The following is a 25,620-nucleotide window of genomic DNA, read 5'->3' on the forward strand; positions in this document are numbered from 1 at the left end:
ACTGGAAGCCAAGTGCATAGCAACCATGACAACGCATGTATTTTGTGAAAAATCACAATTTTGCAACTGAAAACTTTAAGAGGCATAAAGGTAAAACGGTAAAAGATTTGAAAAAGCTGAATCATACCTGAATAGCCCAATAATTTGAGAACATTTTAAAGTTTGAATGGTTGTTCTACGTGAAAATATGAGGAAGTAGTTAAGTTTCAGAAACAAGCAAATTTTAGCAGAATTGCAGAAGTTTCCCATTCATTTCAATGGGACAAATTAAGCTTAATATTTTAAAAAGTATAATAGTGAAAAATACCAAAAGACATAGCAGGAATTAGCAGAAATAGCAGAATATTTTAAAATTTGAACGGTGAAAATCGGCTGAAAATTGTGGAAGTAGTTAAGTGCCAAAAAGTGTACGGAAGTCCCAAGAGGAACTCAAGAGTGTGGATGCTTAAAGCATCCACACAATTAATGTTAATGTCAGTGGTCACAGGTTCGTACAGACGGCAAACTTGATCCCAAAATAAACTGTGTTTTCTACCCCAAGTGTAAAACATGACAGAGCTTCTGCCATGGTTTCTGGCTGTGTTTCAGTCAGTGATGTCGGGGATTATTTTGTGTTCATTTTTCAGCATGGCAAATTCAATTCAATTTTATTTATACAGCGCCAAAGCACAACAGCAGTTGCCTCAAGGCGCTTTATATTGTAAGGTAGACCCTACAATAGCACATACAGAGAAAAATCCAACAATCCTATGAACCCCTATGAATAAGCACTTAGGTGACAGTGGGAAGGAAAAACTCCTTTTTAATAGGAAGAAACCTCCTACAGAACCAGGCTCAGGGAGGGGCGGGGCCAACTGCTGCAACCGATTGGGGACAGAGAAGAAAGACAGGATAAAGTCCCCAAACACTGCAGTAATCCAATCCAATCCAGTAAAATCAAAACTACCCATCATGGACTGGCCTCCCCAGACCTCAGACCTCAGCTGCATTGAATCTCAACATCCAAAGAAGAGCTTTAAATGTCCTTCAAGAAGCCTGCAGAACTATTCCTGAAGACTACTTAAAGAAAGACGCGGAAGCTGGCTCAGAGAGTTCAGACTGTGTAGAAGAATAAAGGTGGCCATAACAAATATTGACTTTTAAGCTTGTTAGAATTGCACAAACTCTGTTTTGGTTCTGGTTCTGGTGTTAACGTCATTTTAACGAGATTAACGCTGACAGCACTATTATATACCCATGCATGTTTGCATATATTCTAATAACTAGCTGCTTTGCCATGTTCCTAGTAAAATATAAAGTGACTTTTCCGCAATACTGTAGTTACCACACTGGAAAAGTACTGATTGCTTTTCCTGAATCGCCAAAGCCAGAAGTCTAGATTCCAGCTTGAGGGTTTGCAAACATCACATTGTGTATGTAAAGCTGTTATAGACAGCCTGTGTTTACTGTCAGAGAAAAGCTTCCAGGCTGGACACTAAAGGACTGAACATGTACAGGATCTAAGGATCCTTTTATGCTTAGTGGAGTTGGATCCACGTCTTGCTCGACGCTGAGACAAAATCCTGCTTTAATGTCTTTGGCTGGAACGTAACTGTAACATAAACAGACAGGAAAGCACTGAGATTGCCTTTTGAACTTAAAACTTGAAACAGTAAAATATACCACAAAAATTGTAACTTAACCCCTGCTGTGAGCTTAAGCATGAAAAATGAAAACAAAAAGTGCTCCTCTGTCAGCGATTATCCACTTTGCCCAAAGATAATTTGGAGTATTTAGCAGAAAACACGGAGCCACTTAGTTCATCAACACTGTACTAAAAAACAGCTGGATCCTGTTTTGCACGCTGGACTTTCCTGCTAAGGGTAAATAGTCTTTTTAGTGTGCTCTCTTTTCCCTTGGCCATATGCATCTGGCACAAACAGCTTTTCAGCGCTGCGAGTGTTTCATGCTGTGAGCTGTCATTGTCTCTGCTTTGCCAAACAAGTGGTTTGACCCAGAGAAAATCAATACGCCACTGCATGACTTCAAAAACAGCTGCTTTCTACTTTCATGAGGCTACAAAAGACCTTCAATTACGGCCGTCTCTGACCAATGCCGAGCTGCTAAACTACATGATCAAAGGTTGCCATAGCGAGAGCATGAAAGCGGCACAGTGGTACCGGTTTCCTTCAGGCCACTGAGTCTCACTGCATCTTTATAGAAATGGCTTGTATAATGTATCAGACGTGTAAACAAAGTGGTCTGTGCCAGTTTTGCTTTGCTGAAGAAACACTCCGGTCGCTTATTATGCAATCATAAAACCTGGCAGGACGTTTCCTGTGTTATTACAGATGCGTTTAAAGGCTCGGTTATTAAAATGTTCTCTACCCACAGCCCTGTGTCACAGCTTTTATAGGCAGCAAGAGGTTTAACCAAAGTGATTTTTCTTTCTTACACTTGGACCGCATTCAAGAAACCCAGAAGAGGTAAATACAAATTGCTTAGAACTGTCTTGCCACCACCCAGGTTCCTGTAAAGTGCAGATTCAGCCCAAACCTCATATACAGAACTGGAGGATTCAAAAGAACTCATTTCAGGCTTAAACACCCCGACCTTTCTCACCTCTTTGGGCTGAAGGTTAATTTCTCAAGCATTAAACCTGCATTGTTTTCAGTGGCCGCCAGGTGGTGATGCATACGGCTCACACAAGACTTCAGGTCCTACAGAAGACCTCCCTCCACCCTGATCTCTGTAAACACTTTACTGAGGAGTTTAAGGGCTCAGTTACGGATAAGACTCCTCATAAGCAGGATTATACAGGACGTGCTCATTGGTTATTCAGTCAGAGTGTGATTTCACAGTCAGATCCACACCTCATTGGTCTGGTTTCAAAAGCACCAAGATGGTGATGGCAAAAACGCTCAGCTCAAGGATTAACAACAGGACTTCACAAACCTACGGCTGACATCACCATGGCTACATCCGTCTTATGTTACCCCTGCCTTCTCTGGGTCATCACGCAAAGATGTCTAATGCTTACAGCTACGGCTGTCACCTCATCTGTATGGAACCAAAGTATTTGAGATTCCACAGCATCCACAGCTGGAAGAGTGATTCACATTTTTAAAGGATGCAATGACAGTTTTTTGCTTTGAGTTTCTCAGAGGCCAGTTAAATGTGGCAGGTCGTTAACCGTTTATGTCATCATGTTTGGACACATCTGAACTCCAACTGTTTGTCATCTTCTTCTGTTATTTTTACTTCACGTTAGCTGATAACTCTAATTAGACCGTTGCATAGCAACAGGAAAGATGCTGGGTTCCTCACGCCCACTGTACTCTGGTTATTTCTGTTACTATCCTTTAAAGGAACCGTCACAGTTTTTGTTTTTATCCATGCCCTTCAGTCACCTTTAATCATACATTTTGATGCTTAGAAAAACAAGCTAATCCACCTGATAAGACACAAAAATCAGCTGCATGGGTGTAGATAATAACAATATTTAGCCAAGAAGTCCTCTAACTCAATCACCAGCCCATAACAAATCCACTCATAGGTGATGAATCAGTAATCTAAATGTGTAAATTGCCATTCCTTCACTGATTAGGACACAGTTAAAGCTGGCGTGGTCTTACCTGCTGGCCGTGGTAAAACACGGCGAGGAGGAACATGGCCATCAGGAGTAAAGACGTCTCTTTGGTTCCCAGGAAGTTTCTGTTGGAACGAGAAGAAAGAAGAGTCTGTTCAACGGGAGCCCTTGTTCGTCTGTTTGACAGGCATGTTAATGGAAAAAAACTTGGGGCATGTCATGGTCGACGTTTAACAATTAATTGTGTTAACAAATCAGTAAGTAACAAATAAAACTCCAGAATTTCAGAGAAATTCTAGAGTTTTATTTGTTACTTACTGATTTTATTTGTTACTTAGTGCCAATTAGGGAAAAGGGGAGCTTCTTCAGTACTATGGAAGTAGTTTGGCTTTGTTGTTGAGAGCATACCTCCAACTAAACATGACACTTAACCTATTTCAGCTACAGATGGAAACAATAAACTTGTTTTACCCAACGAGGCAAAAACACATCGTAAAAACAAGTACAACCAGGCTACAAAGGCATGTGATGGTGAGATATGAGTAGCTGGCGATACGAGACCAAAAGTAAAGTGACTTGACCAAGGATTGCTGGAGCACTCGCTAGCTGTGCTCCATATGACAGGAAGAACAAATAGCGGATGGAAAGTACTCCTGCAGTTACATGGCTGAAAAGCAGAGCTTTTTTTAAAAGCTCAACCCAAGAAACAACACCTCAGGTAGAAAACATTTCAACTGCACTTTTATTATATCCTCCTGAGAACCGAGGGAAAATGTATCCCTCAGTTTAACTTTTTTTGTAATTTCCTGCCTCGTTAGATCTAAAAAAGGCCACCCAACCAAATGAAATATTATTGAAAAGGCCAGGATGTCCTCTGTTGAGCACATCAGGACTTAGAAGGGTAGCTCAAATAACACAAAAGTTATAGACCAAAAGCAGAGGACATAAAAAGCCGTTCTCAGGAGGATATGTTAATCTTGCTCCTCTTGCCATGTCTGCATCTCATAATGTTTCCTGTTTTATTGTGAAGGGTCTGTTGTTTCCATATTCAGTGTGTTTAGTTTCACTTCTCCTGTGGCGTCATTCTGTTGATTCATATCAGCTGTTTCCCCATGTTTCCACTTTCCCCGATCACTTCCTGTGTGCATTTAGTCTGTGAGTTCTCTTCATTCCTTGTCCGATCGTCCTGCTTTCTCTGCCATGTTTCTAGGTTTTCATGTATCCATGTCTTCATGTTCACGTTAAGAGTTTTCTCACGTTTAGTTTCGCCTTTGCCTTTTTATTTTGGACTGTTTAACCAGCCTGCAACAAACGGCTCTCCCTCAGTTAAATCAAAGTTTCGTTTTGTGTGTCTGCACTTGGGTCCTCCTCACTCCACACAGTCTGCTTCCACGACTGTGACAATAACGTTACTCTAGTTATTGTTAAACTAACGTTTTAAGTAGTTATGTTAGACTTTGAGTTATGTAAAATTTCAACTGAAAACACTTATTGTACTCATGTTTGATTTATGCTGTGTCATTGCTATTGTACTATTATACTGCTGCTGGCATCAGTAACAGTAGCTCATTGGAAATGAAGAATAGAAACAGCCTTTATGTTGTTTGCAGTGATACATTTTGCTGCCTCCAAGCTGCAAACATCGATAAAATGTTGGATTTTCTGCCTATACTGTCATAAATGTCATCATTGTGAATGATACCGTGAGATCACTTCGAGTCTATATCATCCACCCCTACTGGCTATGCACATAAATACAACCGATCCACATTAAAAGCATTGAGCCTATGTTACCCTAAAGATGCATTTGTTGGGCATTTCTGACCATTTGATAAACACAAATATAAATTATTCATGTTTCTTCTCTTCTAAAGTTTTACATTAGTGTTGATTTTTTTTTTCCCAGGCAAAACCTGTCTGAGTACATTCTGTTAATGAAAGGTGGTCACATTTTCATTCAGTTTTTACTCTTCTGGTTTTAATTTTCAAGAAAACTTTTTCTTAATAACCTAAATAAACATGTAGTATGATAAACAGTGATCCACAGCATGTTCTTTTGTAATAACCTAAATATTGCTTCACAAAAACTACATTCGAAACCCAGCACCGGTGACAAACCTGCTCTCCATTAAAGTTGAGATCTAAACACAAACTGCAGCAAAATATGAAAAGACGACACTTTTTTTCTCTTAATCTCACGATTCTTTGTTTTCAGCTCAGACCGTAGAAGGATCAAATGTTCTGCGTGATCTGAGGCTGATCTGAGGCTCGCTGAGGATCAACAGCTCAGAGAGATGTGGAGACGGAGCTCCAGGCACTTTACAACGAGTTAGGAGCCAAAATCTCAAAACAAGCGAAAAATAACAGCTCGTTTGTTTTCGCTGCCGAGGATCAGCTTGTGACAGCAAAATGTAGCGTGCAGCCTTTAGTGTGCAGTGATGCCAGAGGAAAACAAATACAAAGCTTTAGATTCTCTAACACCCACAAATAAACAAACACAAGCTCACGACTCGGTGCATATTTTGGTAGAAATAATCATCATCTTTTTAAAGTTTAGAGGCACACTTACGATAGAAACAACACAAAGATTGGAAAACTTCAAGCACTTTGAAGTAAATCAACTCACGCCCACAACACACAGCCGGCATGTCACGGAGATGAAAAAGCAGGCAAGCTAAGGGAGTCGGGCCAGGATGGGATTCTGTAAATACACAGGCTTTTTACAAGAAAGAGGCTCATTTAAACGAATTCTTTATATATGTCAAAGTGTTCGCATTTTTGATCTATTTATAAAATTAAAGACTTAAAACTGAAAATGATGATGATTAATGCAGGTATACGTTAATGTATCTCTGAGTTCATTTCATTGTCATTGAGATATGGCTGTAGAAATATTTAACTTTTACAGGCAAAATACTCAATTAATCAAATGCATTTATTTTTTGGTAAAATATGTCATTATAGACATTTGAACAATAATGTGACAAATATGTAAAAGGAAAAAAATGAACATAAAAATGCTGTTAGTAACAGATCTGTGTTTTTTGTTGTTGTTTTTTACAAAAGAAGGGATATGTGTGATTTCTACATATGGAGCAAACAATACTGGCTAAACTGGGCTTTACTTTCTTTTCCCCTGAGATTTTCTGTCATTTCCCCAAAGGACCTCAAAATCAATCTCCCAAAAATTTGGTTTTGTTAGCTTGTTTTAGCAGGTCCTTCGTAGTATTTAGGTCACATTTCCTCACATTCGCCTGTCTTGTCTAACACATTGGAGCTTCTTGATTTGAACCTTGACACAAGCAGGCACCTCAGTGGAAGTGCCAAAAACTGCAGTTCTTCTAATGTCCACTAGAGGCTGGCTACAAACGAAGTCAATCCAGAGAGGTTCCCATATGAAACTGTCCGGCCTTACAGCAGATATAATCATGCCTACAACCAGCTACAAAAAAAACAGTTTTAGCCTTGATAGTTTCAACTTAGTGATAGCAGGACTTTTTAAATCTAACCAGTAGTTGACTGCACATGGCATCAGGCACATTCTGTCGTGGTTAGGCTGTGTGGCAGGCAGGATGAGGACCCAAACGCAAGACTCAAACACAAAAAGCTAAACTCAAAGCGGCAGCTTTACTCGCTGGAAAAAAGTCTAAAACTAAATACAAGAAGCAAAACATAAAACTAGAAGCTAGAGAACTAAGACTCAGAAAACTAGGAAAATAGAAACAAAGGAACTAAGAGCTGACAGGAGGTAACAATGGAAATCAGGAGCCCAGAGACAACACACAGCATTGTGACGGTACAATGCAACAACAGACAGAGGAACAAACACGGCTTAAATACACCAGGGAGTAATGAGGGAATGGAAAACAGGAGGGAAGCACAGCTGGGGGTAATCTGACACAAGAAGACAAAGGAAGCAAAGCAGACATAGGACACAGACTTTCAAAGTAAAACAGGAAACACGCGAACACAGAGGTAAGGATGACAGAGAACATAGAGACCTGAAATGTGGGGCAGGAAGGCAGGGAAGCACATAAACAAAACCTAAACCATGAGGAAATCAAAGATTAATAATAACACAAACCCCTGGGTCACCGAGCCCGGACCGTGACACATGACCGTGACAAACTGCTCTTAGAATAAAACCTCACCTGAACAAAAAAGACAAACAGTGCATTTAATATACGAGGATGTCCTCCACTAAGCACTCACTCTGTGTTGTGGTGGACGGTGTCGTAGCGAACAAACAGCGACGTGTAGAAGGCTTCGGTCAGCAGCGAGTAGATGGCGATCATCACCAGCAGCACTGCCAGCTTCAGCACGGAGTTCAGTCGCAGGAACACCGCACACGTCACCATCGCCAGCACTCCAGTGAATACAAAATACTGTGAAAAATTAAAACGCATGGTCAACTTCATCTGAAAAATAATGTATTTAAAAATGTTGGCAACTCCAATCAGCCACAGCTGCACTCAGTGTTAAATATCTGTCAACAAACACACGCTTGAAAAGTTCCACGACTCTGCAGATGAACATGAAAAACATAACTGATTCAAATTTGATCAATATCCATTCAAAGTCATCTTCTCATGGACCGCTCTACTGCTTCCAGGGCTCCTGCTCTTTTTAAACACAGAAGTCCCATTTGGACCATTTGCAACTGGGATTTGAGACTGGAAAGCTGTTTGACCTGGTAGAAGACGTTGTGATTCGGCTGGATTTTATTTTTCACTCGATTCTTGAGGTTCTGCCAACCTCCCATAATGTTGATGGTGCAATAATTTTGTGCCAGCACAGACAGAAAAGTGAAGCGCTGCATGTGAGCAGCTCAATAGAGCAGAAGGAAAAGGAGGAAGACGAGACCATATAGATGTGTTATATGTATATAACACACCAAAGTGGACACAAGTGGATGGACATCCAGTCGTCTGAACAAACAGTATATATATATATATATATATAAAAAAAGGTGTATAACATTTTCCTGGTTCTTCAGTTTTCTCCAAGCCGATTTTTACACGTGTGAGAATCGTCAGTAGTAGTAGAGTGGGGTAGTTTTGCAATACATTGCAGGAAACCGTGACCTAAACTTGTGCAGATATGAAGTTCTGTGTACAGCTGACTCAAGTGTCATCGCTATAATTCAAGTGAGAAGCATGATCAACACATGATGCACAATGTGGTTTCTTTTTTCATGCACCTTGAATTCATCCCTCATGGTCAGACTTTCAAAGCACAGTACTACTGTAAAGTCCTGAAGCATCAGAGGGGAAACATTAGAGGAAATGACCTCTGAATGAACTGCAGTGCAACAGCCGTAGCCCACAGTGCACTGAAAAGGTCTCCACTCAACATCTGCCCATTCAGCTGGGACAGCCTATCCCAGCTGAGCGGGCTCACAGGGCAAGTGGCAAATAATAATGATAATAATAATATTATTAATTATAATAATAAGTGACTGGTGAATCTCTGCCAGATATCCATACTGTAATATAGTGGATGTTAGCATGTGGTGCAGAGGTTGATCAGAGTGATCTTTGATAGATAACAGTTTGAAAGCTGTGATAGAGAGGAAGTCACTAAACAAAGTCTCCAGTTTGCAGCCAATCATAGAGGAAGATTTCCTAATGGTGCTCAGCAGAGTACGCTGCAGCTGCCAGAATTAAGGTATACAAAAGCACCATCACTCTGCTGCACACAGTGAACACAAGCTTCCTCCCTCGTTTTTGAACAGCCTCTGTGTTGGTCTGCCTGCTGGTGATGAGGACAACCAGGTACTCGTAGTCCTCTACGACATTTGCATCCTGACCCAGGATACATGGGTGAGGCCTTCTTCACCTTCAGAAGCAAAGGATTTACAATGTCATCCACTATTGTGCTCTCCTCCTCGTCTAGTCTAGCTCTAGATGCTACGACTCAGTTTATTGAAAATTTGAGGCGTTTGACATGTTCAGAGATCTGACAAGAGACAAGCTTGAAGGGGACACTGGGCAAGCTGGAATTTTATGAACGGATTTTATGAATAGGGACACATTTTGTATTATCATGCAAACAAACTAAACTAAGCATACCTGTTAGCATGCCTGCATTAGCACTTAGAGTGACGTGTGTAACACTTTTACTTAATTAATAAGAGATGACTGCTGCAGCTGCAGAAATCATCCTGACTCTTCACCCCTGAAAACATTCTGTGTTTACCTTTGTCCTCACTGGTGGACTCCCTCGCCTGCTCACAAACCTCCTGCTGCCAATCTTCTGTCTCCAAACTGAAGTAACATTTACGGCATCACTATGAACTCATTAGCTCCTCCACATTAAACCTCCATTATCACAAGATGAGAATGAGTCGACTGGCCTTTATGTGTAAAGTTGGTAAAGTGCCCTTTTATAAAAATGAAATATCTGACAGCCCGCTCACTGCACCAAAAGCCTCTGACATTGGCACAGACATCAGTTTTTGTCTAATTTAATATTGGAGTGCGTTCTGGTGCGGCCTAAAACAAAGTCAATAACTCTTCTTTATGTGTGTAAAATAGGTCTTATTTGCGCGCATGAGCCTCAGGAGGAAATACGTTTATGATGTATACATGCAACAATACATGAGTCAACCCGAGCTCGGAGCTATAAAAATGTGGCTCCCTTATTGAGTTCATCAATCAGCTGCATATTATGTGAGCAAAACAACATAATGGATATTTTCTCCGTGACGTTCTGATGGCTCCATCAGTCGTAGCGTTGTCTGAGGCGAGACCTCCCTCTGGGCGCGAGCAGATGTCGAGGATGTTTAATTCATCAGTTTGCCGCTGTCACACAAGTGGGAAGAAAAAAAAAGACACAACAGATGGACCCGACTGCAAAATTCAGACACCTCATTTAGTTTGTACCTCTGGGTAGAAGCAGATGTCTGGGATGGAGGCCGATTCGTTGTACGTCTGGTTCCTGAAGGTACTGGACTTGTCGAAGTCGCACCACAGCTATGGGAGACCAACAGGGTGGATTAGTGTTGTTGTGCAGTTTTAAATGATGCAGGATCTGCATAAAAATACCCCACATTCCCTTTCAGACAAATTTCCATCACGCTTTTAATATTTCAAGATAGTTGTGTGAGAAATCGACAGCTGATTTCAACTTTCTGCAGGAAAACACCAAATTTCTCCTGCACAGAAGGAGTGATGCAGTTGACACGAATAACTGAAGAAGACCTGAAGGGTTGAATTAGCAGCAACACAGGATTCTTACAGAAGGAGGGGGGGGGGGGGAATGTAGATGTGTAGGTAATTAAAATCTGACTAAATAAAGCAACTGAACAAATACTTTACAAACTAAGCAGTTGAGTGGGTTACTTCATTGCAGAATATTGTATGCTCGTTGCTTTTATCTCCAACGTACCTTAGCAGCTTCTATTTAAAAAAAAAAAAAATATGTATTTCAAAAATTTAATTAATAAATTACAACAACAGAGTGAGAACAAGGATGTTCCTAGTTGATTAAAATAATAAGAAAATGCAATGCATGGTGTTAAACATTAATTATTTCATCCCCTACTCAATTTGTAAGTTTGCTCATTCACATAGAAACAAAGTCTTTAATTTTAATGGAGAAAGACAGAACATCAAGCAAAGGTTCAGGAAGAGCCTGTTAATGATCTGAAAGTAGTTGGGACCACAGTCACCCAGAACACCATTGATGACAGACTACGGCATAATGGATTGAAGTCTTGCAGTTCCCACAAGCCCCCTGCTGAAGAAGATACATGTAGAGGTCTGTCCCAAGTTTGGCAGTGAACATCTGAATGATTCAGAGAAGGCTTGGCAGAAAGAGCTGTGGTCAGATGGAGCCAACGTCAACTCGACCCAACACATGCAGCCAAGCATGGGAGTGGAAACATTACACTGAGCTGTTTTTCTGCTAAGAGTACAGGATGACAATGGGCGGAGTCACGTGGCATAAAATCTTTGACAAGAAGTTTCTTGCCTCAGCCAGAACACTGAAGATGGGTCATGGATCAAAAACCCACCACCAAGATAACAAAGGAGATCCGAATGATCCAAATACTCTAGCTAGTGTCCAGACCTCAATCTTATAGAAAATATTTGGAACGGAATTCTCAACTGGCATTAAATGTCGTACCACTGTGCTTTCCAACAAGTACGAAGTCAAGTGTTGTAGTCTGTATTTACCCCACTGGATGGACTGAGGTACTGCACACCATCAAATCAGCCATGTCTAGATGCCTACATCGTATTCCTCTGTTTCATGAAGCTCCATATTTAATTAACCCATTAAAATACATTTTAGCAGCCATGCTATTGAAGTAGGTGAAATGTTTCTTCATTACCACAAACACACACTTATAAAGAAAATCGCACACACACTGTCCTGTTGCCCGAAGTATGAAGAAATGCTACGGTACTAACCATGTAGCGTTCCCATATTTGATGCATTCTGACAGTTATTTTGCAGACAGACATTGACCCCATGTTTTAAATAATATATCTAAAAAAATAACTAAAGAACTCACGATATTGATCATGGCTGCCAGGAAGTTGATGAGGATCGAGACGAAAATGATGACGTTTCGTGCCGCGTAGGTTTCGTTTATCCAGCAGCAGGCTTTTCTCAGGACCAGAGGCAGACACTTGTAGTCCTCCGCTGTCGTAACTAGGACCAGGCAGGAATGGAGGATGATGAGGACCGAGAACTGGATCACCATGGTTACCATGCTGCAAAAACACAATGATAAATATGCCAGTGGGACACTGCAGCTTAGGACTAGTCTTTATTTGAACAGGTAATCAAGCTGACTTTTAAAGAATAATTTGAATATATTTAATTGTGAGCCCAGCATAGTGGTGCAGTTGCTAGCACTGTTGCTTCATAGTGAGACGGTCCCAGGTTTGACCTCACAGACTGCCCGAGAGCTCTCTGCGTGGAGTCTGCACATTCTCCCCGTGTCTGCTCTCTCTGCGTCCTCACACGGTCCAGAAACAAGCATGTTGGATGAACTGGTGACTCTAAATAAGCTTGATGTGTAACTGTGAGTCTGCAACAGACTGGTGAGCTGCCCGTGTGTACCCACCTCTCGCCATATAAGAGCTGGGACAGCAGCACTGTGACCAGGAATTGGATACATGGATGATGTTTTGTTTTCTTTATGTCACGAGCTTACTGAGCATTTCAATAAGCTTGTGAAAAATGGTAACGCATATTGGTCACTACAGTGGACAGCTATTCAAAGGCTGTTTTCTTGTATTTGTGTCAGTGTTGATGGCACACTTGCACATAAACCACATTGGACACTGATGTGTCACTCCATACCCTGCCACCCACTGGTCCTTTAATGTTACTATAGATGTGTAAAGTGTTGCATTGTAATTATTATTATTTAAGCCCTTCATACATGAAGTATTTTTATTCATCTTTTCACACCTAAAGATAAATAAAAACACTGAAGAAGAAAATCCTGATTGAGATTGAATTCATGCATGAAGGGTTAAGTGAAAAATAGTCTGAAGAAACAAAAAAATATTATGTATGTCCAAAACTTCAAACGTATTGTATTACGAGATATCAACAGATGGCACAACAGGTCTGGGCTCTTCTTTTATGTAATAACAAATTTTACATCCATCCAATCGCTTCCGCTTATCCTTTTCAAGGTCGCAGGGGCCACTGGAGCCTATCCCAGCTGTGTTAGGGTGAGAGATAGGGTACACCCTGGACAGGTCTTCAGTCTGACGCAGGGCTACCACCAATATCCTAATACCAATTAGGATTGGGAAATGTGCTCTAAACTCCTAACAGCCCAATGTGGGATCACAGATGACTGATAGCGCTGCCACTTGGGCGGGATGCAGAGGAGGTTAATGTTAGTGTGCACTCAATGGCACTGTCCACCTCCACAATGTACAACGTGTGGCCTAAAAAAATCTCTCTTACACACACACACACAAACACACACACACGTCGGGTAATTATATCTTTCGGGACATCTAATTGACATAATGCTTTCCCTAGCCCCTTACCCTAACCATGAAACATGAATGCCTAACTCTTACACTAAACCTAACCATAACCAATTGTAACCCTGACACTAAAACCACATCCCCATAAGAGCTGTTGGTCCCCACAAGTACAATAAACTTCCAATTTTTGGTCCCCACAAAGATATGAATACACACACACACACACACACACACACACACACACACACACACACACACACACACACTGGTAAAGGTTTTAAAACGTGTCACCTGCTGGAAAAGTATCTCCATCACATCAAACATCAATTTAATGACTTTTGCTTTCACTTTTCACTCTGGCTTTGGTGTATTCGGTTTTGTTTTTATCAATTATAGCTCCATATGGTCATCTACTGAACGAACATCTGAACACTGAAGGCTCGCTATTAGCACAGAGTAGGTGTAGTTTTGGAAAACAAGGCACACCACTGAACTAAAACGGGCAAATTACTGAAAACGTATGTGGTGCTCTTACAGAATAACACAACACAGGCCAACGCTAACCGAATAAAAATGGCCGCTGCTTTTTTGTCCGGTGCGACCAATTCTTTTTTAAGGTAGGAGTTTTTATAATGCTTAAACTTACACTGAGATCTGGACACTAACCAGATATTCAGCTATGACTCTGGTTCTTTGTTTGGTTTTCATTCACGTGAGTTAATGATGATTTATATAAGGACCTGAAAGCAGCACCATTGCAGGGGAATATTTCCTGAGAGAGTCTGAGGACAACACAAACCTGCAGAATTCTTGTATTTAGTGAAGCTTGTGTGCTGTTGTTCTATAGATGCAGGCAGGTATCAAAGCGGCTTTCAGATTGTCAGTTGGCATTACCTTACTCTGTTCTCCTCGGCTGAGATTCATTAAAAGCTTGTGATTCTGCTCGAGCTGACCTGGTCACACAAGATTTCCTTCACAGTCAGAGTCACAGAGACAACACAAGGCAAGATACGCTTATAACGCAGCTGTTTCTGCCTCCTTTCTCTTCGTTCCTTCACCTAACCCACTCCCCCCCACCCTCTAAACCTCTGACATGATGAAAAAAAGAAAACCTCAACCTTTACATTTAAAATACAACCTAAATCTGTTCACTCAACCCAAGTCCTTAACCTCTCACAGATGACATGAGCATCTACAGCTGTGTGCAGCAGAGAATGCTAACCCATATACTAAGGCTACATAGGTCAGGGTTTTGTTATGTGATAGACCAGTGAGCTGTTCAGGGTGTACCCTGCCTCTCACCCTATGACCTTTAGAATAGCCTCCAGCCTCAACATGACCCATGTTTTTACACATAAACAAGCACCATGGAACATACTGGACAGCTAGCATTTCCTCTCTGATATGATTTTGGTGCGGTACAGATTAATGTCAGAATTTCCAAGTTCCCCAGGATTTCCATCTGGAACAGCCCCCCAGGTAGGACTTTTAACTCGGAAAGTCAATTCAAGATGGCGACAGTAAGCGTAAGCAGTAGTAGAACTGTAAAACCTGTAATCTCTAATCTACTGTTTTGCATTTGCGCCTCACTAAATAATCCATATGCGCCCTGTCCATGACTGTGGAACTCAGGAGCAAACATAAACAGTGTATCCATTGGATTTTGGTGCTACACCCACATAAAAATCAGTCCCCAGTGTCTTAGACGCAACCAAGAGGGTCAGGGAAGTTCCTATTTTACACTGAAGGTGCAAAAGCTGCTACACATGCAGAATTAAGAGATTGCGCATTTTGAAATGATCATTTTATTGAATATCTGCTCTCTTACCTGGCAGAGGGTAGCAGGCTTTGGATGGTTGTGATGAAGACGAGCACAATGAAGGCGCACACCAGGTTGGATTTGAAAACCTCGTCCCTCATCTGTGAATACTGCACAATGAAGAGAAGACAAAGAGAAAGAAGACGGAGGAGGAGGAGCAGGTGAGGGGAAGACGAGAAACAAGTTTTCAGACAAACAGAGAAGACATCAAAATGCAACTCAAACACGCCAGTACACTGCCACAGATGCATGCCACGGTTCAAACACAAGCGTTAGAGAGAGACAGGAGCTGGTGGGTTAGCTGTGGGGTCCTGGGGAAGGTGCGAAGCTCACAAGCACAATGCTAGCTTTTAGCAGAGTCAGAGACGAAAACGATGCACGCCGTGTCAAAATAAGCAGACTGCAAAGCTAAAACTCAGGTGGGACTTCAAATGGTTACTATATTTAGAGTAGGAATAATATCAAATTAATTAGCTTTTTCTTTCAAATGTCTTTTTAGTCCTAAAGTATCAATGCTAACAACTCAACCAAATAAAAAACTCTAATAAGGATTTCTAAAAGCCTCAACCTTTTTGACTTTCTCCTACTTTTTTCTCTGTATTTTACATATAGACCTACTTTCTAATTTTTATATTCTGAAACCTGGTATAGTTATGCTAGCAATCAATGTAAGTAATCCAGACCTGTGAGGAAACCTTCAGACTATTTGCACCTGGCCAAAGGTTCAAGAATTTTCTTAATGTTTGATAAAACGACCTGTTCTCTTAAATAAGAAGACTAGCTTGGCTGCTACACTAAAAACAGAAAGAGATACGCTAGCCTGTTTAACAAGTACACAAAGGGAGATATTAAAACACTAGTTGACTGTTTTAATCATAACCATTACTCATAACACTTGGAAGATGTTTTTGAATTTTGGAGCGCACCAAGCTAGCACTAAGCTAGCACTAGCCTAGCACCATGCTAGCGTACTCATGCTAATTAGCTTACTAAGTGCACAATCATAACAGTAGTATTCACTGTCTCATCAGATAGCTATATTTATTATTGCTTCTAAATACTTTACTGTTTCTAAATATTTAATTTAAAAATATTTAAAGTCTACACGTTAACACGTTTTAATTTTCTGATCCTGTGGCTTCTGCCGAGTTACACGAACATAACTTGACCTGAGTCACCAGTCTGACCAAACTGCCCTGAATTGTTTCACTGAAAACTTCCCACCCTGAAACCCCCGCTGCCCCGTCCTCGCTCTGTCTCTTTCTCAAAGGGTGCTGGGAAATTAGCAAGAGGATGCTTCACGTTTTGTCACAACTTTGGCAAAAAAAGATGAGGGAGGCCAACAGCAAATCACTGCACATTTACTAAAGAGGTTAAGAGGGCAACAAAATAATAATAATAATAATAATAATAATAATAGATTCTTGGAAAAAGTTTTTAATGTAAGATTCAAGGGGAAACACAAATGTGAAGAGGGAGAGGCAAAACGAAAGTCAACTTAAAGGTCAAAGTGAGCTCAGTAATGTAACAAAAAATAGGGTAAAAAGGGACCAAAAGCTTCAGAAGTTCACTGCATTCACTAAAGAAAAGGCGGGAAAACACAGACACACTTTCCAACTTCCATATCTCATGATAACGGCAATGAAAACTGGCAGCTGTGTTTAACCCCGTTTAGATGTTTGTATTTGAGTTTGTTTCTTTTAAAGACGAAATAAAACACAAAACCACTTTTTAAATATCTTTAAATTTGTTTTCAGATTAATAAAATCACAAACTGCTAAATAGTAAGGTATGATGCAGATTAATTCATCAAAGGTCATTTGACTATTGACACTACTGCTTATATAGAATTGTAAATAATCTTTTGTGTAGTTTCTAACACAATAACGACATTAAACGACATACCACAGATGATTAAAAAAGTAACAATAAATAAAATTTTATAATAATAAATCCTAATGTAGACACTCTAGTATTACATATAGTACATTTAACAGAAATAAATATTTCAAACATCTCATCATTATGACACGTTCAGCTGCAGTTATGGGATATGGAAGTCAGGATTTTGAGAAAAAACATATTTTTTCCTGTCATGCTGTTTTCCTTTAGTGAATGCAGTGTGCTCCTGTAAAAAAAAAGAAAGAAAAAAAAATAGAGTTGAATATGTTGTCAACTTTTTCCACAGGACTGTAAAAGGGGTCCACGGCATGGACGTTTGGTCATGAGTAAACTGAAGGTGGAAACTGGACTCCAGGTGTTGGCAAACATCATGTTTCATCCAGCTTCGAAGCTTGGCGAAGAAAAAAAATCTCACATCCTTCATCAGATTTGAAGCACGTCAAACATGAGTCACAGTTACACGTGTTTGATGCGTGAGAATAATAGTTACATTAACTCACAGAAGATATTAATGCCATGCAGAGTTAGTCTGTAATGTTAGAGATGAAGCTGATTGTGTTGTTATTACGGAGTGTGAAGTGTGCCAACAGAATAATAATTAATTGTTGTATATTTTTAACCTGTTTTGTTTGAACATATAAACCTGAGAAGAATCCTAAAATACATTTAATTAGAAGAATTTAATTTCACTTTCTTTCATTTAAATTGCATAATGGAATTATGGATAATAATATACTAACTCAAATGCATTAATTATTGACTGATTATAAAGTCATTTACGAGCCAAACATACACTCACAGCTTTAAGCTGAAAATGTTGACATGTCACTTCTGCTGCTACCTTGCAACACGGCCTGCTGTTTGAAGCCTTCCACCATCCCAGCATATGCTCCTGCAGGATATATACTTATCAGACACCCAGCTCTATATGCAACACATTTGCTAATGCTACAGCCACACGAGGCAAAACAGTGTTTGGGGACCATGACACAATCAAAACGACTGTGACCATGTGCAACAAACTTGCAGTGGCTGCTTTGAAGATAAAACGAGGTCTGCAACAACTTTCACTGCAATCAGTTGCTGCCTTCAAAGCAACTGCTGTTACAACCAAATTTCCCCTAGTGGGACAATTAAACGATTATTCTATTCTATTCTAACTTCAAAACTTTCAATAAACTTACAATAAGATGAAGCGAGTTCAGTTAAGTTCATAAATTCCTCCATAAATAGCAACATAGTTGCCACAGGACAGCAGTTTAACTGCAAAATGGCCCCGGGCCTCGACAACCAAGGTGTATAAGCGGAACAGTTGGCAACTAGTTAAGTTGTGTTCCCTGTTGCAAGGAGATGCAGACTTACATGTGTACATCTGTCTGCATTTATGAGTTAAAGGGTGATAATTTACAGTCAGTCTGGAGGCAGGTGAATTGTGCAATCTTACAATCAAAAGCGGTTGACTAGCTAACTAATTGCAAACAGGCAGTGGAGGAGAAAGAATCCAATGTAAGGAAGGAGGTAAGCAAGAAAGTTGCTTCTCCTACTTTTACTCTAGAGTGATGAAGCCTAAATCCCAAACACTACCTGTGTGCTACAGGAAGGAGGGTTAGATGTTGGTTAGATGTCTGATAGATATTCTGTGGCGTCAGTTTTCTTGTTTTGCTCATTGTTTTGCTTCATTTCAGAGCTTTTCAGAGAAAATCCAGGTCGACGCCAATGTCTGGCTTAACCTTCTGCATTCTACGTTCTGCTGTATTAATTATTGTGGTGGCACACTTCAGAGTCCATTTGCTACAAAGATGAGTAAGTCTTTAGCTAAAAGAAAATCCTTGAACATTAAATCTATTTTGCAGTGCATCGTATCCCCTCCCCCCAAAAAACACAACTTTTTTTGTTAAGTCATTAAAAGTTGTGGGATCTTAAATTGACTCAGATTGACAGTAAAATACAAAATGTCAGTCTTTTTGTTCCTGCAATCCCACAGTAGTACCTCATGTGCCTTTAGCTTACTCATGATGGGACAATAAAAAATTGCTGGTTATTGTTTTGCTTCTGAAAGTCGTCATTTAGGAAAAGATATGAGGAGGGAGAGAGAAAGAAAAAAACAGTTATCTGTCTAAAACCCCAGCTACCTTCTCTTCCAGGCTGGAGTCTTTAAACATCAGTGAGAAAGGCTTGATATGCTCTCTTCTCAACTTATCGCCACTCCGTAAGTCGATGGCGCTCTCTATTCGCTTGTTAATTTCCTCAGGACCAGAGTGGACATGCAAAGCTTGTGCGAGATGGTTTGGAAGCAGATTTATCGAATTTCTCGTTAGGGCAGCCAGAGTCTAGAGGGAAAGCACATGCACATAGAATGAACCTGCTTGTCCCCCTTTTGGTTTCATTCAAGTTACAAATGAAAAAGAAGAACAGACACACAGTTACATTCAGTACATACACAAAAGAAAGTTAAGGAAAAGGAAGAAAAGGGAAGACCAAAATGCAACATCGGCTATCAGACCGACACTTCAGAGCAAGTCATGCATCTTCCATTCACCCCTGCAGCAGGTTCACTTTGCACTCGGGTTAGTGGTGACAAAGCTCTTAAAACAAGCACGCATTATAACAAAGCTGTAACTCATGTGCGGGACGTGAAAACAGAATCAAAATGGCAAATCGTGAAATGAAGGACAGAAAACAAAGGTTTGGATACAAGCGGAGCAAATGCGCAACCATTTATTTCCACCTGTTATTATTATAACCTTCAAAACTTTCCAGAAACAAAGTTAAACTCCATTAAACCCTCACCCCAGACAACCCTGCAAGACATTAATATGCACTATTATAAAAGGTAATTGAACAGCGCAAGGCTCTTTCTTTACAAGGGTCTCCTCGGGTTTTAATTTACCACTTCATCGCTTCCCGTCTCACTCGGCCTTCCTTTAACTAAAATATATCCAAGGTCAAAAGCTGCCATAACTCTCTTTTTAAAGCAACCCTTTTCATCCTCTGCAAATCAAGTCTACTAGAATCATTACAGGCTTTCCCCCCCAAAGGTTTTCGGGTGAGATCATTTCTGCTTACAGACGTTTCAGTCTGACTGTGAAAACGGCCAAATCTACAAATGTAGAAACACCGAGGTCAGTACATCCGGATTTACTCTGCAGTTATTTTGATTATACTTTCATGAGGTCACCAGCATGCAGATCCAAAAAGATACAACTGATGAATCATTTACTTATTCATTTAAAGGCTATTAGCCCATACCAGAGCTGACACTGGAGTAAAACACAGAGTTTCACGCAGGCTGTGTAAATGCACAAACATGAAAAACAAACTATAAAGGACTAAATGTCCGACCTCAAAGGTCCAGAAAAGGTTTCAGATATGTACCAAAGGTGTTAAAATACTTGTCGGCACAGTTTTGTCTAAATTTTAAATGTCTCTAAAATTTTAGGTAAAATATAAATTTGACTCTTAGATGTTCAGGTTTTACCGTGTAAGCCCCAAACTTTTTTGCACCACGGAGCAGTTTATGTCCAACAATATTTTCACGGACCGGCCTTTAAGGTGTCGTGGATAAATACAACAAAATAAAATCAGTACCAAAAATCAAAATCAGTATCGGTGCCAAAAAAAGAAGATTTATTCACAACACACGGGAAAGACCCAGGGAAACGGAGTTAATGATAAAAATGATAAAAACCCTGAAAACCATAAATTTCACACCCGAGCCTCAACTCTCGCGGCCCGGTGCCAAACGACTCATGGTCTGTGGCCCGAGGGGTGGGGACCGCTGGTTTAAGTTATGTGGGACACATTTATTACAATCTGACATACACTCTGTATCACTGGCAGAACATCACTTCACAGCAAGTTAGTTCTGGGTTTCAGTTCAAACACATTAGTTTTAGGATCCACTGTTTAGATATGAGACACATAAAGCTTCAGTGAGGCTAGAAAAGTGTTTTAAAGACACACTTTCAGTGTCTGTGTGAATAACAATAACACTGCTCTGCAGACTGTGCACCTTTTTTTTTATAAGAGGGCCATTTTTGTATAGTTACGACCCCCTCTGCATTGGGGGCTCGTCCATCCTTTTTTTTTCCGTCGGGTTGACTCGTTCTTTGTTCTTTGTTCGTTGCCGTTGTCGCAGGTGGGTTACCTGTGTTCTTGGTTAGCTCTACTTTTCTGGTTGGCAGTTTTTTCTTGTGTGGGAGGGTGTGTGTTAGTATGGAATTTAAATTGGAGGATTTCGCTTTAGGCCCAACTGAAGAAAAGCTGGACAGATGTAAAAAGGATGACCTCATTCTTATTGCCAATTTCTTTGATGTGACTGTGCCATTGAATGCAAAGAAAAAGGAGCTTAAAGAACTCCTGTGTATTAAACTGCATGAAAGGGGGTTGTTTGGTGAGCCAGGTCCTGCAGAGGGAGTTGAGCTGGGAGCTGTTGCTGGTATTCCTGCCCCACTGAAAAATCTCCCTTCTCAAACTGGCCCTTCTGCGGAAGAGCTGCAGTTAACACTGCGCATAAAGGAGGTGGAGTTAAAAAAGCAGCAGTTGGAGGTGGATGCCATGCACTTAAAGGTTAGGGCTCTGGAGATAGAGAGGGGAGCCGCTGTATCTGCCAGTCCTCCTACACCTCGGTCAGCCCCGCAGTTACCATCCCAGAAGAAGCCAGAAGACAGCTTTGATGTAAGTAGGCACATCACATTAGTCCCAGCATTTAGAGAAACTGAGGTAGACTCTTATTTCACAGTGTTTGAGCGCATTGCAGGTGGACTACACTGGCCAAAGAATGTATGGTCTCTTTTACTTCAGTGCAAATTGGTGGGCAACTGCTGCGCTGACGTGAACATGCTGTGTCCTCCTCGTCTGCCTAATATTTGAACTCTGTTTGTAAACTCTGATATACAGCTGACCTTAGTTTTATTACAGTCTTGTGTCTGCTGGCCCACTTTAGTTAACCCTTAGCTTTTACTCTTGCCTGTTCTTTTCTTTGTGTATTAATTGTTTTCCCGGTGGGCTGTTGAACAGCCCTGTCGGTTTTCAGTTCAATGTTCGTAATAAAACCCCTTATTTACTCTGATTTCATGAGAGGGCTTGTGTATGTTTCTCCCCTCCTATCGCCTAGCAGAGGGGGTCGTAACAGTATCCTTGCATCAAGGTACAAATTAAATTGTCCCCAGAGGTTTAAAAATTGTTACAAACTCAAGGCTACAGTTAAGTTCCCTCCTTCAAGGGTAAAACTGCAGCAGCTTACAGTGACAAGCTGTTGAGTGTCATTGTAACAAGGATCAAGGATCGCTCGTAGGAAAAAGGAAATTAACCTCTTCCTCACATGTCCTCCTTTGGTGTTTTTTCTCTATCGATGACCTCAGCCTCCACTTTGACTCTTTCTCAGCTGTACAGCCCATCCTGACGTAGACGACATGTTGGCTCCAAAGGTAAAAGCGATGAAGGTCACACATGAGGATCAGAGTCATTTTCTCAGGCCCATTGACATTAGCTACCCATCATTATTAAGTAGCCACATATTACAAATTACCCTTTGAAGTGTTTGAAACCTGTGGAGCTGGCAGCCATTAATGATGATGGAGACGTAGTCAAATTCAACATTTCTCACCAATTCTGACCGATCCAACGTCTCACCTCATCTCGCTTCATTCAACACATTAACGCGCGACATCCATCGTGCTCAGAGAGATCATTAAACGTTCGTTTTCAGTCTCTAAATGAAGGTTCTCAAACAAACACCTTCATTAGCGGATGCCGCTTCTTCTGTGTTTCATGTCAGGGCTCCTCTGACCGTCATTACATGCAAATGTGAGTCCAATCAGAGCTACCTGGAGCTTATAAATGACAGCAATTTAGAGGTCTATCAGACAGTGCCTCATGATTCACGAGAAGCAAGATCACTTTTTACTGTCAGATGAAAGATTCTCACGTCTCACAACCACAGAGTGAACGTTTTATTAATTATTCATTATAATTAATAATAAATAAAACGTAATTATATTTTAAAGTTTGAGGTTCTTGCTGGAAATGCCTTTATTGGTGAAATGCCTGTATTGAGGTAAACCTCAGATTACAGTGACGACAATCCTTCTTATTTGTGTTTTCCTGGATTCAGCCGAGAGTGTAGCTGAACTATCGACCGTGTCTGACTGCGTCGGGCTTCAGAAGAAGTCCTCTGTTTAATGACGAATGTGCTTTGAGGCCGACTAAAATCTTGACTCTCGTGCACCTCTGGAGTATCTTGTGTTCTGCTGCTATTTTTAGCTCCCTCTGTGACCTGTTCCCTCGCCTTCTACTTGTGCCTCTGCACAGCACACCGGATCTCCTTCAGATTTTTGTTGTGGGCAGCTAGGCAAAAGCCAAGATTGTGTTTTCAGTGGGCTCTGATCCACCACACAGCTCAGATTGTTTCCTTTGATTTATCTCACGCGCACACTTTGGGCTGTTATCGTCGAGCGCAGGGCTGCTCGATTATGGCAAAAATGATAATCACGATTATTTTCACTGAAATTGAGATCTCGATTATTTGACGATATTTATTTAACCCTTTAAGACCTACCATAGAACCAAGTCCACCAGAGCTTATATTATTTTATTTTTTTACATGCTGTAGTGCCATTTGTGGGAGCATTTCAAGTTGCTATACAACTGTTATAGCCCATATTTTAATAATATGTATGCATTAAGTCCATAGTAACTACATTAATTGCAAAAAAGTGCAATAAACTACAAAAAAATTGAAAATCGTTTTTGTTTTTTTTTACATATATTTCTACTTGGAGAAATTTAAGAGGTTTATCCCTCAAAACTTTAAATACAAAAAAGTTGCAAAAAATAGTTTCCCACCACAGGAAATTTATCTTGAGTGTCTTCATAGTTTTATTTTGGAGATACAGCTATTTTTATATACTGCAGGAAAAAAAAAATCCTATGATGCAAATTTGCAAAGGAAACAGCAGGTGCATCAAAATAAACTATTTCCAGCAGTGCAATTCGAGTTCTAAGCATCCCAGAAACTATTCAGAAAAGTCAAACATGACTTATAAAAATACCAGTATAGGCTTTTAAGGCCTACAAGTAAAAAACTACATTTTCCGCGAAAATGACGTCACTTCCGGTTTCGGACAGGAAATGGCGGACATGCGATAGTTCACGTTGACGTCTTTTTCAATGTGGGAAGTGTTACGAACAGCTGATAGGATCGGCAAAGCGTGTTTCTGGAATATTATGTTTTTGTTCCTGCAAGCGCTTTTTATGCAATTTTTGCAAAGCTTTATGTGGAAGGAAACCGTGACCGAGGACAAGCTGATGGCATCAGATGTAAGTACAACTCCTCCGGTTTCATATGCAAAACAAATTATTGCGCTAGCTTACGCGGTTCAGGTTCTACAGGGATTTAAAGGGTTAACAATAACAATGTATTGAATAATGACTTTAAAAAATAATATAAAATAGTGTGCAAATACTGATAACAGTGCAAATGTTTGCAATATAAAAAATAAATTAACTTCTGCTTAGCTTTCCGAGCTTCCCTTGGGTCCTCTTAATTGTTGTGATGCGTGTTCGAAATGCAGAGAGGTGCGCTCGATTTGCCACACAAGAGTAAAGCACGAGGGAGGGGCTAATAATCGGCTCAGTCATTTTTAATGATCATTGAAAGCCCAGATCGTAATCGTGATTAAAATTCGATTAATTGAGCAGCCCTAGTCGAGCGGCACATCGAGAGTTTCACCAGAGGATAGGCCCCATTCCTGCCTTTGAGCTTGAAAACTGTGGACTTGTTGACAGTCTATTTACTTATCTGCAAACTGAACTGTTTTTCTAGTTGTCACTTGAAATGTCATTTGTTTTTTCAGAAATAAAAGAGCTTGCACTTAAACCTAGCAGGTAGGAGGAAATGAGGTGCAAACTAAAAGCATCAGGAAAAGTTCTGTCTGCATAATAAAAACCACAACGGAGAACAGTGACTGTGAGCTCAGCCCTGTTTGCTCTCAGCACACAGCGAAGAGATCGGAGCTGAAACTGAACTTGAGCTCAACAATTCATCTTTTGCATATGAATGAAAACGCATGGCCTTTGTGTCAAATCATTAACATATTTGGAGCGGTTTCATTATAATGAGGAAACTGGCTGATGAGCATCAGCTACGCACTCCAGGCCCAAGACAGGTGAGGTGACGGTATGCAGACTTTATTATCAGCTAATTTCAGACTAATCTCAGCTCATTTATGTGGGAAAAATATACAGACGATATGTCTGAATGCGACATGCTCCATGCGTCTGTTAAATAGAGACAGAGTCAGCTGTGATGCTTTACAGCACAAACTCAGATCGGGTTTGGGAGTGTTTTATGTCCACACTGTGAT

The 25,620-nt window shown here is 40.5% G+C and overlaps 1 protein-coding gene across 2 annotated transcripts in view; it reads right to left on the bottom strand.

Annotated features, from left to right (window-relative positions):
- Positions 1-25,620, bottom strand: part of adcy8 (adenylate cyclase 8 (brain)) — a 130,778-nt gene that overhangs the window by 25,277 nt on the left and 79,881 nt on the right. Inside the window, exons 8-13 of one of the 2 annotated variants that reach the window (XM_080907299.1) lie at positions 19,387-19,584; positions 15,362-15,462; positions 12,090-12,291; positions 10,453-10,542; positions 7,781-7,953; positions 3,615-3,693 (exon numbers count right to left, since the gene is read on the bottom strand). In XM_080907299.1, the coding sequence (XP_080763425.1) occupies positions 3,615-3,693; positions 7,781-7,953; positions 10,453-10,542; positions 12,090-12,291; positions 15,362-15,462; positions 19,387-19,584 (843 nt within the window). The remainder of the gene's footprint in view (positions 1-3,614; positions 3,694-7,780; positions 7,954-10,452; positions 10,543-12,089; positions 12,292-15,361; positions 15,463-19,386; positions 19,585-25,620) is intronic. The other variant, XM_080907300.1, reaches the window with a different exon arrangement.

Source organism: Rhamphochromis sp. 'chilingali' (assembly GCF_963969265.1).
Source record: "Rhamphochromis sp. 'chilingali' genome assembly, chromosome: 16".
NCBI lineage: Eukaryota > Metazoa > Chordata > Actinopteri > Cichliformes > Cichlidae > Rhamphochromis > Rhamphochromis sp. 'chilingali'.